General features: G+C 44.2%; 1 protein-coding gene across 6 annotated transcripts in view; it reads right to left on the bottom strand.

The window, feature by feature from the left end:
- Window positions 1–13,233, bottom strand: part of SMARCA2 (SWI/SNF related, matrix associated, actin dependent regulator of chromatin, subfamily a, member 2) — a 177,221-nt gene that overhangs the window by 13,668 nt on the left and 150,320 nt on the right. For all 6 annotated transcript variants that reach the window (XM_027614886.2, XM_027614889.2, XM_027614890.2 and 3 more), the window contains 3 exons: window positions 6,193–6,298; window positions 5,585–5,686; window positions 2,598–2,730 (listed from right to left, as the gene is read on the bottom strand). In XM_027614886.2, the coding sequence (XP_027470687.2) occupies window positions 2,598–2,730; window positions 5,585–5,686; window positions 6,193–6,298 (341 nt within the window). The remainder of the gene's footprint in view (window positions 1–2,597; window positions 2,731–5,584; window positions 5,687–6,192; window positions 6,299–13,233) is intronic.

Below are 13,233 nucleotides of genomic sequence, written 5' to 3'. Positions count from 1 at the left end.
TTGTGGCAACATGGATGGACCCAGAGGGCATTATACTACATGACATGAGCAAGATAAATAACCATATGATCTTACTTAAATGTGATTTCTTAAAAATAAAACAAAAACAAACCAACCCTGAGGCTGGTTGCCAGAGGTGGGGGTTGGAGGGTGAGTGAAGGGGGTCAAAAGGTACGACTTCTAGGTAAGAAATAAGTCCAGTGGTTTATGGCAGAGCATAGTAACTGTAGTTAATACTGGGTATGTGACAGTTGCTAAGCAGGTAGATCTTCTACTTTCCCAACAAAAGAAAACATTTGTAACTATTTGTGGTGATGGCTATTAACCAGATTTACTGTGCTGATCCTTTTACAACATATACAACTATTGAATCCGTATTTGTGCACCTGAAACTAACATGTCATTTATACCCTAAGATTTAAAAAGAAAAAGTAGAAGAGGCAGAAGAGAGGGTCCAAGAGAGGCAGCGTGAGGAGGCTGCATGGGACACGGGTTCTTGCCTTCAGCCTCCAAACAGACCCACAGCACCCGAGGACCTATGGAATTGTGAGGTAATAAATTTGGGTCATCGTTTGTGCTGGTTCATGACAGTGGCCCCAGAAAGCTAACGCACCACGTCTCAGGAGAGCTCAGAGAAGGGGATCCTCGAGGGTTAAGAAAGCAGCTCTCTGAAAGCAGATGAGAGACACGGCTCTCAAGTAAGGAAAGCTCTCATCGAGGTCCGTTATGTAGACCTAATGCATCAAATGGTGGGATATCAGAACTGGGGAATAACCGTACAGAATTGGAAAAGGTCAAATTAATAAAAGGCAGACTCACTGCAAAGACTGACACCAAGAACAGAGGTGGGTGTGGGGACAGACACTCGTCACACACTCCAGGCTGGGGGGTGGGACGCAGGCATCCGATGCTTGAACAACATCCGCGGTGATTTAGGGTAGACGTTTTCAGGACAGTATTTAGAGTGAGATTGATACGTTTTGTTAGACTCATTAATGAATCGTAATGTATATTGCTGTCCGAAGGCACTCACTGCTATGGGAAAAATGTTCATAATACAGAAAAATTAGGCTACGAAACCGTGTGCTGTGGTTTTATGAAGAAAATAGGTAGAGAAAAAAACTGGAAGGCAAATTCTCAAAATGCTAAATGTATACTGGGTAATGGAATTACAAATTATTGTTTCTTAAAAAAATATTTTCCATGTTGTCTGCACTAAGTGTGTAATCAGGAACAAATCTAATAAAAATATTTGAGGTATGCCTGTATTGTTTCATGTAGCAGACCATAAACTACTGGGGTTAATTACTTGGAGAAGAAGTATGGGGTGAGGACCTAATTAGGAAAGTTTTGACTTTTGAAGGCAGCCTTAACCTTGTGTAAACATATGGATTCTCACCGAGGGCTGGAATGAAGCTAAGACAGAAGAGGTCTTGGGTGCAAAATTTCTGAATAGTTAAGAAGATGTGATACACACACACACACACACACACACAATGTAATATTACACAGCCATAAAAGATGAAATTTTGTCATTTGCAGCAACATGGATGGAGCTAGAATATTACGCTAAATGAAGTAAGTCAGAGAAAGACAAATACCATATGATCCCACTCATAGGTGGAATTTAAGACACCAAAAACAAATGAGCCAAGGAGAAAGAGACAAACCAAGCAACAGACTCTTAACTATAGAGAACAAACTGACGATTACGAGTGGGGATGGAGGAAATAGGTGGTAGGGATGAAGGAGTGCACTCATCTGAAGAGCACTGACAAATGTACAGAATTGTTGAATCACTCTGTCGTACACCTGAAACGAATATAACACTGTACGGTAATTATTCTGCCATTAAAATTAAAAACTTAATTAAAAAAATTTCTGAAGGCACCAAAACTCGGTAAGGCAGGTCAATATCCTAATGCAGTATTTGAAAAACTCAAAATTAATGCAAAAAAAAAAATCCATGATGAATAAAATACCAAAATTTTAAATACAGACGGGATCCGTGTTTGATCCACGATGGCTGAGATGGACCACGTTTCCAACTCATTTTGACAATGATTTTCTAAGACACAGACTCTCACGGTGTGCTTGGTCCTGGGTCCAGCAGCCTCAGGATTCCCTGGGAGCGGGTTGGAAATGCAGGCAAGCCCCAACACAGGTTACAGAATCAGAAACGCTGGGGGTGGCGCCCAGGAATCAACGCTCCATAAGTCCCTCCAAGTGAAAAGTCCACTGTGTTACACAACAGTTAGGGGAATGAACAGCAATGTTGGTAGAAAATGTACTTCATGCTGACTTTCCAAAGACAACACTCAGTTGAGTGCTCGCTAGGAGGCTGGCCCTATGCTAAGCTCCCTGCCTGCGCGGGGGGGCATTTTTAGTACCTGGGTTATATAGAGAAGGAAGGGGCCTTTGAGCAGGGTTGTGTACACTGCCTGAGGTGGCCCAGGAAGGACACGCAAGGACACGGGAGCCCAAGGAATGGCATCCAGATCTGCTGGACTCCAACGTCTGTTTTGTTAGCCTCTGTGGAAGCATCTCGGCAGGCGGCGAAGGGCAAAGCCGCGGAAGCAGCAGAGGCCCGGGCTTACCCTCGGACTCGGACTCCTCCTCCTCCTCCTCCTCCTCTTCCTCATTGCTGTCGTCCTCGCTCTCCTCCTCCTTGGCGATTTTCTGCCGAGCACTCTTAAATACGGACTGTAAGACGATGGAGTCTTCATAGATCTAAAGGGTCACGGGGCACCGGTTAAAACCCGCAGCCTGAGGACCCAAGACGCTCAGCAGCAACGTGCTCTCCTCTTCCTCGGGGAACACACCTGCTTTGCTGTACGTGAATCCTCTTACAAACACCAGTGCTAGCTTTTAGCCTGCAGGAAACCCCACCGGAAAACGCTGAGCTCAAACACAGACACTGATTCTTCTGGTAAACAAGCCCATTTGTGGTTGAGATAGTTTGTGTGTGTGTGCGCGCGTATGAGTACGCGCATGGGCATGTATACTCAGAGAGGGGCGGGCTTCCGCAAGAGAGCCTCTCATTTTTGACAACAAAAGGAATATTTTAAAAAACTACACTTCTTATTCGAGTTGTTCTATCAAATACTCTGGTAAAGGAACCTCCTTTAAAATGCAAATGCCCTCACAAAATGGCAGCTCTTCTTTATTATTGGTTTATCCGCACTGGCTGTTACTCCTCGAATCAATACTTCCTTTTTGGTGTCTGCACGTACCTGAGCACAGACCCGGGAGTTGCTAAGATCTCAAGTTCAAAAATGGTCCCTTTTCTCAAAGAATTAAAAATAGAAGTTACTATATGATCCAGCAATCCCGCCTCTGGATATATACCCAAAAGAATGGAGAACAAGGTCTCCAAGGGAGATTTGCACACCCATGTTTACAGCACCATTATTTATTTATTCTTAATAGCCAAGAGTGGAAGCAAACCCGGGGTCCACGGATAGAGGAACAAAATGCAGTGTATATAGAAAATGAATTCTTCAGCCTTAAAAAAGGAGAAATCCTTTCACCTGCTACAACAAGGATGAACCTTGAGGACATTATGCTGAGTAACAGAAGCCAGTCACAAGATGACAAATACTGTCTGACTCACTTCTATGAAGTATCTAAAGTACTCAAATTCATAGGTTCCCAGGGACGGGGGTGGGGGAGCAGTCAAGGGGGAGGTGTTTCATGGGTAGAGAGTTTCAGCTTTATCAGGTGAAAGCATTCTGCAAATCTGTTGCACAATAAAGAAAACACTTAATATTGAACTGCACCCTTAAAAATGGTGAAAAGGATACATTTTAGGTGTGTCAACAAATAAAAAACCATGGGAAACAATGGCCCTAGCTCTAGAACAGAGTCTTTATTGTAAAGAGGAGCCACACGCGCGTGAAGGTGACGGGACACCCTGGAGTGAGCACCACAGGACATAGTGCAAGGAGGACGGAGGGTGGAGAGGGGTCCTGGGATGGGGCTGCAGGGGCAGAATTTGCCAGAAATCAAAATTCAGCTGGATAGTAAGGAGTCCATCAGGGCTGAGGAGGTGAGGAGGAGTCCATCAGGGCTGAGAAAGGAGGGGGGCTTTTTAGGGAAGGAGACGAAGCGCATGCATCTGGCATTGCGCTGAGGTCAATTTCCTGGCGATGACGGTGGACTGCGTTAGGCAAGCTGTTGCTGTCTTGTGACCATATAAAGGGTCTGCAGGCTCTCTCTGTCCTGTTTCTTGCAACAGCATGTGTATCTGGGGAAGCAGGTGTTCATGGGGCCAAGTGTGATTGGACCATGAACTGTTTCGGGTGAGAAGTAGCAGAAGGAGGAGACTACAGCACCAGGGTAGGGTATGACTTTGGAAAGCGGCCTACAGAGACAAAACTTGTTCTAGAACCTAATAGCACATGGTGGGTAGTAGATGGGCAGGAGCAGTGAGAGAGAGAGAGAGACAGCAACTAGTGCCCGGGATGAACTGAGAAGGAAGCCAGTTAAGAGGCCATTTGTGACTCTACTTCCCGTGCAAGACGGGGTGTGGGCAGAAAGTGAGGCTGTGGCACGGGAAGGGGCTGGGAGTAGGTTATGAAGATCCCCCCAAATCTATCCAGGGCCTGCAAGCGGTCATTCGCAGAAGACACCCTCGTTGACTCTTGTTTTCCCTCGAGGTCTTGGCTTTCCTTTCAGCATTCTTTCAAGAGTGTCTCGAATACAGAAGGCGTGCTTTCGAGAACTAGTGTTTCGACCAAGGGAACACCACTGTGAACTGGAAATGTACTGTCTTTTCAGAAAAGACCCATGCGAGGATTCTCATGTTCTCCAGTTTAACGACTGGAATGGACAGGAGGGTGGGGAAATAAAGTAAGATCCGGAGAGAAGCTTAAGGAACTTATTGGTGGCTTGACATTGATACTGGGTGGCAGACACATGGACCTCTCCTTCCTTCTTCATGACACAAGAGCATTGGACTGGAAATACAGACGGGGCAAAAAGGGGTGCCTACAAAAGGGGCCTGGAACTCGGGTGTACCTGAAGTGAGAGTACCCTCCCATTCTCATCAATTGAGTGTCACTTATGCCCAGCAGACAAGGGGAGTTCTTTATTACAGTTGGCTCGGTAAGCATTTTCTGTAAGCAATTAAGAGATAGCAGGTCTTTTTTTCTCTAGAGGTATATTTTGTTTTGTTTGGCTTTAAATCACAGTAGTTTCACTTCCTGATGCAAGGTTACGGTCAGAAAAACGAAGGTGAATATAATCAAATACACAGTCTCGACAAAAGCAAAAACTGTACTTCTAGCCTTTAAGCATTACGCTAAGTGCCTTCCTGGAATTCCTCCTCTAATTAGAAGCCAAGCCTTGAAGGAAAGCACAAATAGGAGCTAGCGCTAGCACAGCTCTGGTCCAGAGGCTGGCCTTAATTTGGAAGTGCCAAAGCCTCAATTTACTTACACGCTAGCATACGACGGAGGCTTTTCTTATTTTTGATTCTCGCCTGGGGGAGAGGCAATGATTCCAACAGCAGAAAAATGGAATCACTTAAAAGTGCAGAAGCACAGGTTAGGTTCTACATTTGTTCAAACAACTGAAGACATACCTGGGATCCCTCCAAGTTGAACGTCTGAGCATTGTGGCAGAGAAGCATGACATCCTTCTCCAGGTCACCCAGGCTCCGGTACTTGTGATTACGAATTCTTTCCTAATGCAAATTTTGGATAAAACAGAGGAAAGAACGGGGGGGGGAGGGGGGGCAAATAATCATTACTTGGTAAAAAGGAAAAAGAAAAAGAAAAAGAAAAAAGAAAAAGCCTGATTTGATGTTCCCTTTGTCTTCACAGCAGATAGCGCTGCCGGGGATATGGGAGTCAACAACTCCAGGGGGCACCATTCAGAGAGCCCACCCTCCCGCAGGTAGGGGAAGGAGCAGCACAGCATGGGACAGAAGAACAGCAAAAGGATGGGGGGAGGAGTCTGAAACTTCTTAAATAAAACGCAGTAGGTTACATTATGAGCTCTCCACATAACTAAATACACGGAAAGGCCCAAGGATCTCCCCGCCATTTTGGTGACGAGCCCTAGATGGCGGGCGGAGGGGTTGTCCATGGTGCTCGGGCAGGACGCCACTGCCCAGTCCTGAGTGTCGTCATTTCAACGGCTTCACCCCCCCCCCTTTTTTTTTATCAAGTGCGTAAACAAAATATCTACCTTTATTTTTTTGAAATCCACCGGCTTCCTAATTAATTCATAATATTCTGGCAATTCTTTCCTTGAAGGTAACTGAATGAAGACTTCACTGAGCTGCCGCCCTGAACTGTAAGGGTGGGAGAAACAGACAGACACAGATCCAGTCATATGTTACCAAGGAAGGCGTTTATGTCAGAAAATATCCAAAAAGCAAACGGCATCCCCCGGCCTACAGACGCGGGGCCCTTTAAATCAAGAAAAATCCCACAAGTGTACTGGAGATGAATGCTCCCTGCGCTAACTCCGAAATCACGTTAAAATGCCATTAGAGCCCCACGTCTGTCACGCACAGAATACGGCAAGTCCACTGTGAGTTCCTCCTTCGGAGTGAACGTGGCTCTGTTTTTTGATAGAAATCCTTAAAACGTCCTATTCAACCAACAATTCCATTTTTAAATGAATAATTGAGTTGGTAAAAAAAAAAAAAAAAACCAAACACAATGGCTTTATTTCCATATTCCTTTGTCTTCAAACTCCCTGTATATTTAGAAAGTAGTATGTTAGAATATACTCCGGAAACTCAAATGAAAAGCCTTTGTGTGTCTTTCTTTTCCGATTCCTTTTAGAGTATTTTACACGCTGTGAACCATGCGTACCTTTATTAGTATTTGCCAGAGGAACCCCTTCAGATCGCCTAACTGCACTCGTGTGCGTACGGAGCCACTTGGGCAGGAAAAAACTAACTTATTAGTGCAGTTGCCTCGTGTATCTGGGATTAGTGCGGTACCCTCCCTCAAACCCATGGTAGCTTTATTTGAAAGCACATTTAATAGCAGCAAATGCTTCGCGACTTATAACTTTGAAAACCAGTCTCTAAAGCATTGTAAGCTTTTAACATCACTTAGAGTATTGGAAGCAGGCACGGTTACAGGAACAGATATTCATTAGGTTCAGGATTCTAACATCTGATTTGGCCTATCCAGATCCATGGCAGCCTGTGAGGTATGGTGGAGTCATTTTTCACAAAAATCTCCCTTCCCTTACGATGCAGTCTCTACTTCCTTTGTGAAGGCACACCTACCAAAAAAAAAAAAAAAAAAAAAAAAAAAAGCCTAAATCCCTGCCATGTAAATTCTGGAAGGTGAGTCCAGGAGCGTGCAAGCACGCTAGAAGCTGTGGCTAAGAATGAGGGACAATATGCTGTTTTAATCCATAGTCCCAGTTGTATAATTAAAAAATATTCATAATGACAGTTATCATAAAAAAGGCATGCGCAGTAACTCAAATGGTTGCTTAGCAACCAGTGGGGAAAATGCTGAAGAGCATAGGGGCCTGCATAAATTAACCGAAAATCCTCTGTCAAAGGAATGGGCGAGTTTTTCTGTTATGCTGGGTCTTGGCTTTATTTTTTTAATACATATAGGAGCCTCATAAATATGAAAATCGGGGACACACACAAGGGGTTTAAGAACAGTGCAGTTTAATAGGGAATTGGATTTTTCGGTTACCGTGGGAAGAACCAAGGAGCGTCCCCCACCCTATGGCCACCGCTACCCCCCTTTTCCGGGCTGATAGATGCATTTGTACCTCCATAAATTATACCAGAGTATGTGACAACAACTGGTTTATTTACTATCACCTTCACCATAGGGCCACAATTTCTGCTTTGTCTCTTTTCCTAGCATTCTGAGATTTATATACACAAACATTTTACCTGCTTGAAAAGGAGTATCTGGAAGGCAATTTACAGGTATCAGTTTTTCTATTTCTATCCCTGTTTTCTCGACAATCAGGAAGTCAGACCTCTTTGTAATCTCAGATTGAACACCTGACCCTCAGTGACATCTTCACGCTGTCATTTTGTACATTGCCAACAGATGGTGTCATTTTTCTATTTGATGGATTACAAGGACATCTGTGCTTTGTACACCTGTGACGGACAGAGTCTCGGTTTCAACTGTGCTACCGGTGAAATAAGAAATAAGCTGTTTTCACCAAGAATGTGATAAAGCGCTTCCGAATGGGGGCAAAATGGCCCAAACAATCCTGGTCCGATGTCCCTGCCTTTAGTCGGGTTGTGGCAATTCCAGACCCTGTGACGAGACAGGTCCAGAATTATCTGTGCTCATAAAGGAGAGAGCTGAACATTCTGAGACTCAGAAAGTAAGACAAAATTTTGTTGATACTGTTTAAAAACTAAGGGCTTACTCGACTCAATATTCCTGTCCTGCTGCCTTTCTCCCGTCTCCCTGAGGACAGAGGCAAACAGAAGACCTGGAAGCTACTGGAAAAGACCTCTTGTGGTTTGCTGGTGCGATCATCATACAGACATCTCGGTTTGGCTTCCAAAGCCCTCCTCTGCTCATGCCCTACAAACCCAGTCTATACTGATGACCTGACTCTTCTCGTCACAACAGCTTCTTTCTTGTGTGCCCGTGAAGACTGTGGTCAACCCCCACTTGCTTAGTCATTTCCAGCCTCCATGCCCCCAACCATACTTCAAGAACCCATTCTCCATGAAAATGGGAAGAAATTCTTACTATCAAACTACCTGCCCAGAACTTAATTCTTCTATGTACCCATTTTTTTTTTTTTTATTTCCTCTTTTCCAAAGCGGGTGGGAACATCTTACATGCGGCCAAGAGCATCCCCCTCCCTGCCGGAGGAGTGGTTCTGATGACCAGCTTGGGCAGAAATGTCAGGAGGACATCCAGCTTTAGGTGACCTATAGAATGCAGCGAGGTAGGGGTGCCTGGGGTGTCTCGGTCAGTGAAGCGTCTGCCTTCAGCTCAGGTCATGACCCCCAGGGTCTTGGGATGGAGCCCCGTGTCGGGCTCCTGTTCAACAGGGAGTCTGCTTCTCCCTCTGCCCCTCCCCACCTCCTGCCCCCAACTTGTGGGCACACTCTCTCTCAAATAAAAAAAAAGAATGCATCAACGTAGAACCACTTGCTACCAAGATCACTACAGTAACTTATTTTTTTCCCCTAAATTAAAGGTAAAAAAAAAAATGAAAAAGGAAGTGAAACAGCCTGACAGAGTTTTGAATTCTTGGCATTTCTTTTTCAAACTTAAGCTGAGCAAAGGCTTTTTAAACATACCTTTTCAAATGCTTTTTTTTTTTTTTCACCCCAGGGCTGGAAAGTTTTTTTTTTTTTTTTTTAAGTCCAGAACAATGGACTAATTGTACAATGGTTTGCAGAAGGTGTTCTGTTTCTGTTGAAATGCTTAACCTACCCCTCCCCAGGTATTTTCCATTATGTCACCTTGTACAATTTAAGGACTCGAAGTAGAAATTGTTCGCTGGAAGAGTGCTGCTTTCCATGACCGAAATGACACCTGCTTCCCTGCTCCCAAAAAAGGATTCCACTGATGGTACGTTACTTCAGATCGATCTCATACAGAGATCTATCACAGAACAGGAAACGTGACCCTGATAAGGAACAACCTGGGTGGGGGAGGAGCGTAACCTAAAATATAAAATAACAGTGTGCACTGCAGAGAGTTTCCAGGTGCTGGTCGACCAAGCAGACCAGGGGTTCCTGCCCACAGAGGTGAATGGACACAGACACATGTGGCCCCAATGTCAGGGTGTGTGAGATGGAAGGGCCCCCCGTGTCACTGTGGGAACAGTGGTTTGCAAACCCCAAATGTACTGTTCGTATGTGTGTGTGCATACACATGGATATGCAGGCACACAGGTGAGGTTTACTTTGCTGGGCTTCGTTTGGGAACCTACTTCTCTCCCCTTACTTCTGCAAACCAAAGGACACACAAAACTTTCACATCTGTACTCCTGGGATTCTAAAATGGTGACAGCACACATGAAGAATGTCACAGAAACACCAGCTTTCCCTTTGATTACATTTCAGGTATGGCAGAAGACGGAAGTGCTAAGAGACCTAATCCTTTAAAATGCTGGCTATTCTGCCTTTTCTGTAACCCAAACCAAGAAGATAAGGTATTGGGTGAGAGGTTTTTGGTTTTTGTTTGTTTTAGGATTTTCTTTTCACCTGCCCAGGCTGATCTGTTGACAAGCATGGATAATGGATACTTCTGAAAAAAAGAATTTAGCTAACACTGAAAAAGACCTATGTATACACGTAATAAAACCTATCTTGCCTCCATAAAAAAAAAAAAACAAAAAACGCAAAACAATGATGTCATGATTTAGAATACCCACTTGGGGTTGGAAGGATTTTACAAAAAAAAAAAAGTTACTACAATAAGGAATCAAACACAGGAAATCTTTTGGGATGAAAACTTTAAAAAATTGGGTCAACATTGGAGGGCAGTAGGTGAAAGCATGCTGTTGCTTTTCAGGGTCAGATTCTGGTGAGGTTTCATACAAACCACTTAAAAATGTACCTGAAACACAGCAGCACCCCACTTCCCCCAGAGAGCCCCCAGAGACCCGAGCTAGGCACGAAACAGGTGTGAGAAGCACCCGCGCTCCGTGTTCGCTACTGAGATCTCTCACCTGAGTCTTACTGAGTATTGATCGATAATTGATTGATAATTCCTAACAAGCTTGGAAACCTGAAGAATATGGGAGGTTATGGCCAAACAGAATGCAATTGGGGTAAGCTTGCCTTTGGCAGTGGAAGTGGTGGTGGGTAAAAATCACCCCAAGGGTTGTGTCAGGAGTGTAGATACAGGACGTGCCTGAGGTGTCAACAAAAATAAGGTTACATCAGGTTAATGCAAGGTAAGTGCCCCAATGTTAGCAGCTGATAAAAGGCTCAGTCAGCTCAGTAAGAAAAGCAGCAAAGATTTATACCCTGCTGCGTGGTTCTATTTTTGGCGATCCACTCTAGGCCAATAACACGTGTGTAATATAAGTACGTCCATGTAACAGACACATACATACATGAATGATGTTCAGCACAGCGTTATTTAGAATAACTAACTGAAACCATCCAGAACGTGTGCTGGGGAAAGGACAATAGAATGCTAGAGAGTCTGAAATTACGAATTCAAAGATGATGCCTTGAAGAAGGGAGAAATCCTTGTTAGGACCTTCAGTAAAAATAAGTAAATAAATAAAATAACACAGGATATCAAACTGTAAATGCAGTACAACTGCAACTGGGTTTTTAAAAAGTCATAAACTAAGGACCACAGGGAGATATGCCAAAGCATAAATAAATATTCACAACAACGCACTCTGATTCAACAGAAGGAGGATTTACACTCTAATGTAATTTGTAACCATATCATCATCCATAAATAAAGTAGGTCTCAAAACACTTTTACTGGGTTACCTTCTTTGAAAACATGCTCTAAGTCAAAAATCTAATCAAATTTTTTTTCTGGGGAAATGAGATCTAAGGGGTATATGACCAACTTTTATTTACATCACCATACGTACGACATTTCACCAACTGGCACCTTTTAATTCTACCATAATAAAGCCAAATAAATAGAATAATTGCATCAAATTTATAATGTATCACAATCATTAGAATCTACTATACTGTTAAGTTCCTATTTATTTCTTCAGCTTTCTCTCCTCAAACTTACTACTACAAATCAAAGGTGCCTGTGGGATTCTGAGAATATGATTTCTTTGCTTAGACAAGCATTTTGAGGAAACTTTGAGATCTATCACCTATCCCTTGACTCTTTTAGAAATACTGACCCAGGATGTCTGGTTGCTTCCCCTTTTTTCTCACCTGACATTTCTTAAGAGCAGATAGAAGTATCGAATCCTAACTGCACACCTGTCCACCTGTGTGACCTTGGTCAGCTACTTCACCAGTCTAGGTCATGTCATCCTGAAGACTTGGACAGCACTCAGAGAAAGCCCTCCTTTCAAAAGGCAAGGACGCACCTTCCCTTCCCGAGTATTTCATTCTTGGATCCGACCCTGTGTCTCTACTTCGTCATGGTAAAAACACTTCAAAGCTTTTGGCTGCAATGTGACCAAACTCAAAAGCACAAAACTGTCACAGGCAAACAAAATCAAATGCCTCTCCACCTGAGCCTCAAGTCCCATGCGTCACTTTGTTAGAGGGGTGGGTTAAAGGGGGCCCCGGAGGGCTGCTCTGTCCTGAGTTGCTATTTTAGCAAATTCCTAAGGAAGATGTAGGACGTGTGATTCTAAGGAAGGAGGCAGAATTTTTCCCCATGACTATGCAAGAACATATATGCCCAATAACTGCCATCTTTCAGAGCAATCCGTTTTTTATTAAAATGCTTATGGAGTGGCTTTAAAGACGGTTCTATCAGCCCGTAAGAAAACCCGCCTTGTTATCCAGCTGGGACTCCTCCTCCTCCCGCAGAGAGAGGTCATTTGTGCTGGTTTTGGTCTGCAGCTCTGAGAGGCAGAGACCCTGCTCTTCCCAGGCCAGACTGACCCGGGAAGCCTCAGGAGGCCTTCTGCGCCTTGGAAAGCAGACAGGCTAAGTTTATCTGTGGGCTGCCCATTGCTTTATGTGGGTATAATTGGCGGAGCATCATAAATAAGTGTCAAGTCACCAGGAGTCCAGGTAGCCTTTTCTACTAAACGCGTGAGAAGTAGTAGTATTTGTCATGAGGGAAAAATAAAGTACCGAAATCCACATTTCCCTGAGCAAATTCTCCCTGGACAAAATGCAACTCCTGAGCTCCACGTCGGCATTTCCCAAAGTGTGCTCCACGGAACACAAGCTTAATGGATTTTTAATGGATCTCCCTGGAAAAGGGGGTTTTGTTGGTCGAAGGAGTTTGGGACACACTGGGTGGAATGAAGCTCCATAGGTTACTTTTGATCAGACTTCTCAGAGCCTCTAACTGCACCACCGGGGCATCTCCAAGAAGCTACAGGACTGGAGTTTGAGGACCCCAGTCTGGGGAGCCCCCTCCCAGACAATGCATGAGGCTACGACCTCACCAGGCTGCAGCTACGTAAGATAAACTGTCGGCCCTGAGGCTGAGCCCCAAGTATCCAATGCAGGAAGAAAGGCTCTTCACCTCCAACGAAGATTTTCTACAAGTGTGTCCACTTGGTCACACTACTATTTCATGAGACTTTCTCGTCTAATTAGAGCTACTATATGCAAAAGTGCTCGGGCCCGAGATC

The sequence above is a fragment of the Zalophus californianus genome, chromosome 13 (genome assembly GCF_009762305.2).
Source record: "Zalophus californianus isolate mZalCal1 chromosome 13, mZalCal1.pri.v2, whole genome shotgun sequence".
NCBI classification, from domain to species: Eukaryota; Metazoa; Chordata; class Mammalia; order Carnivora; family Otariidae; genus Zalophus; species Zalophus californianus.
The sequence above is the reverse complement of the archived record's forward strand: the minus strand, read 5'-3'. Positions and strand labels throughout refer to the sequence as shown.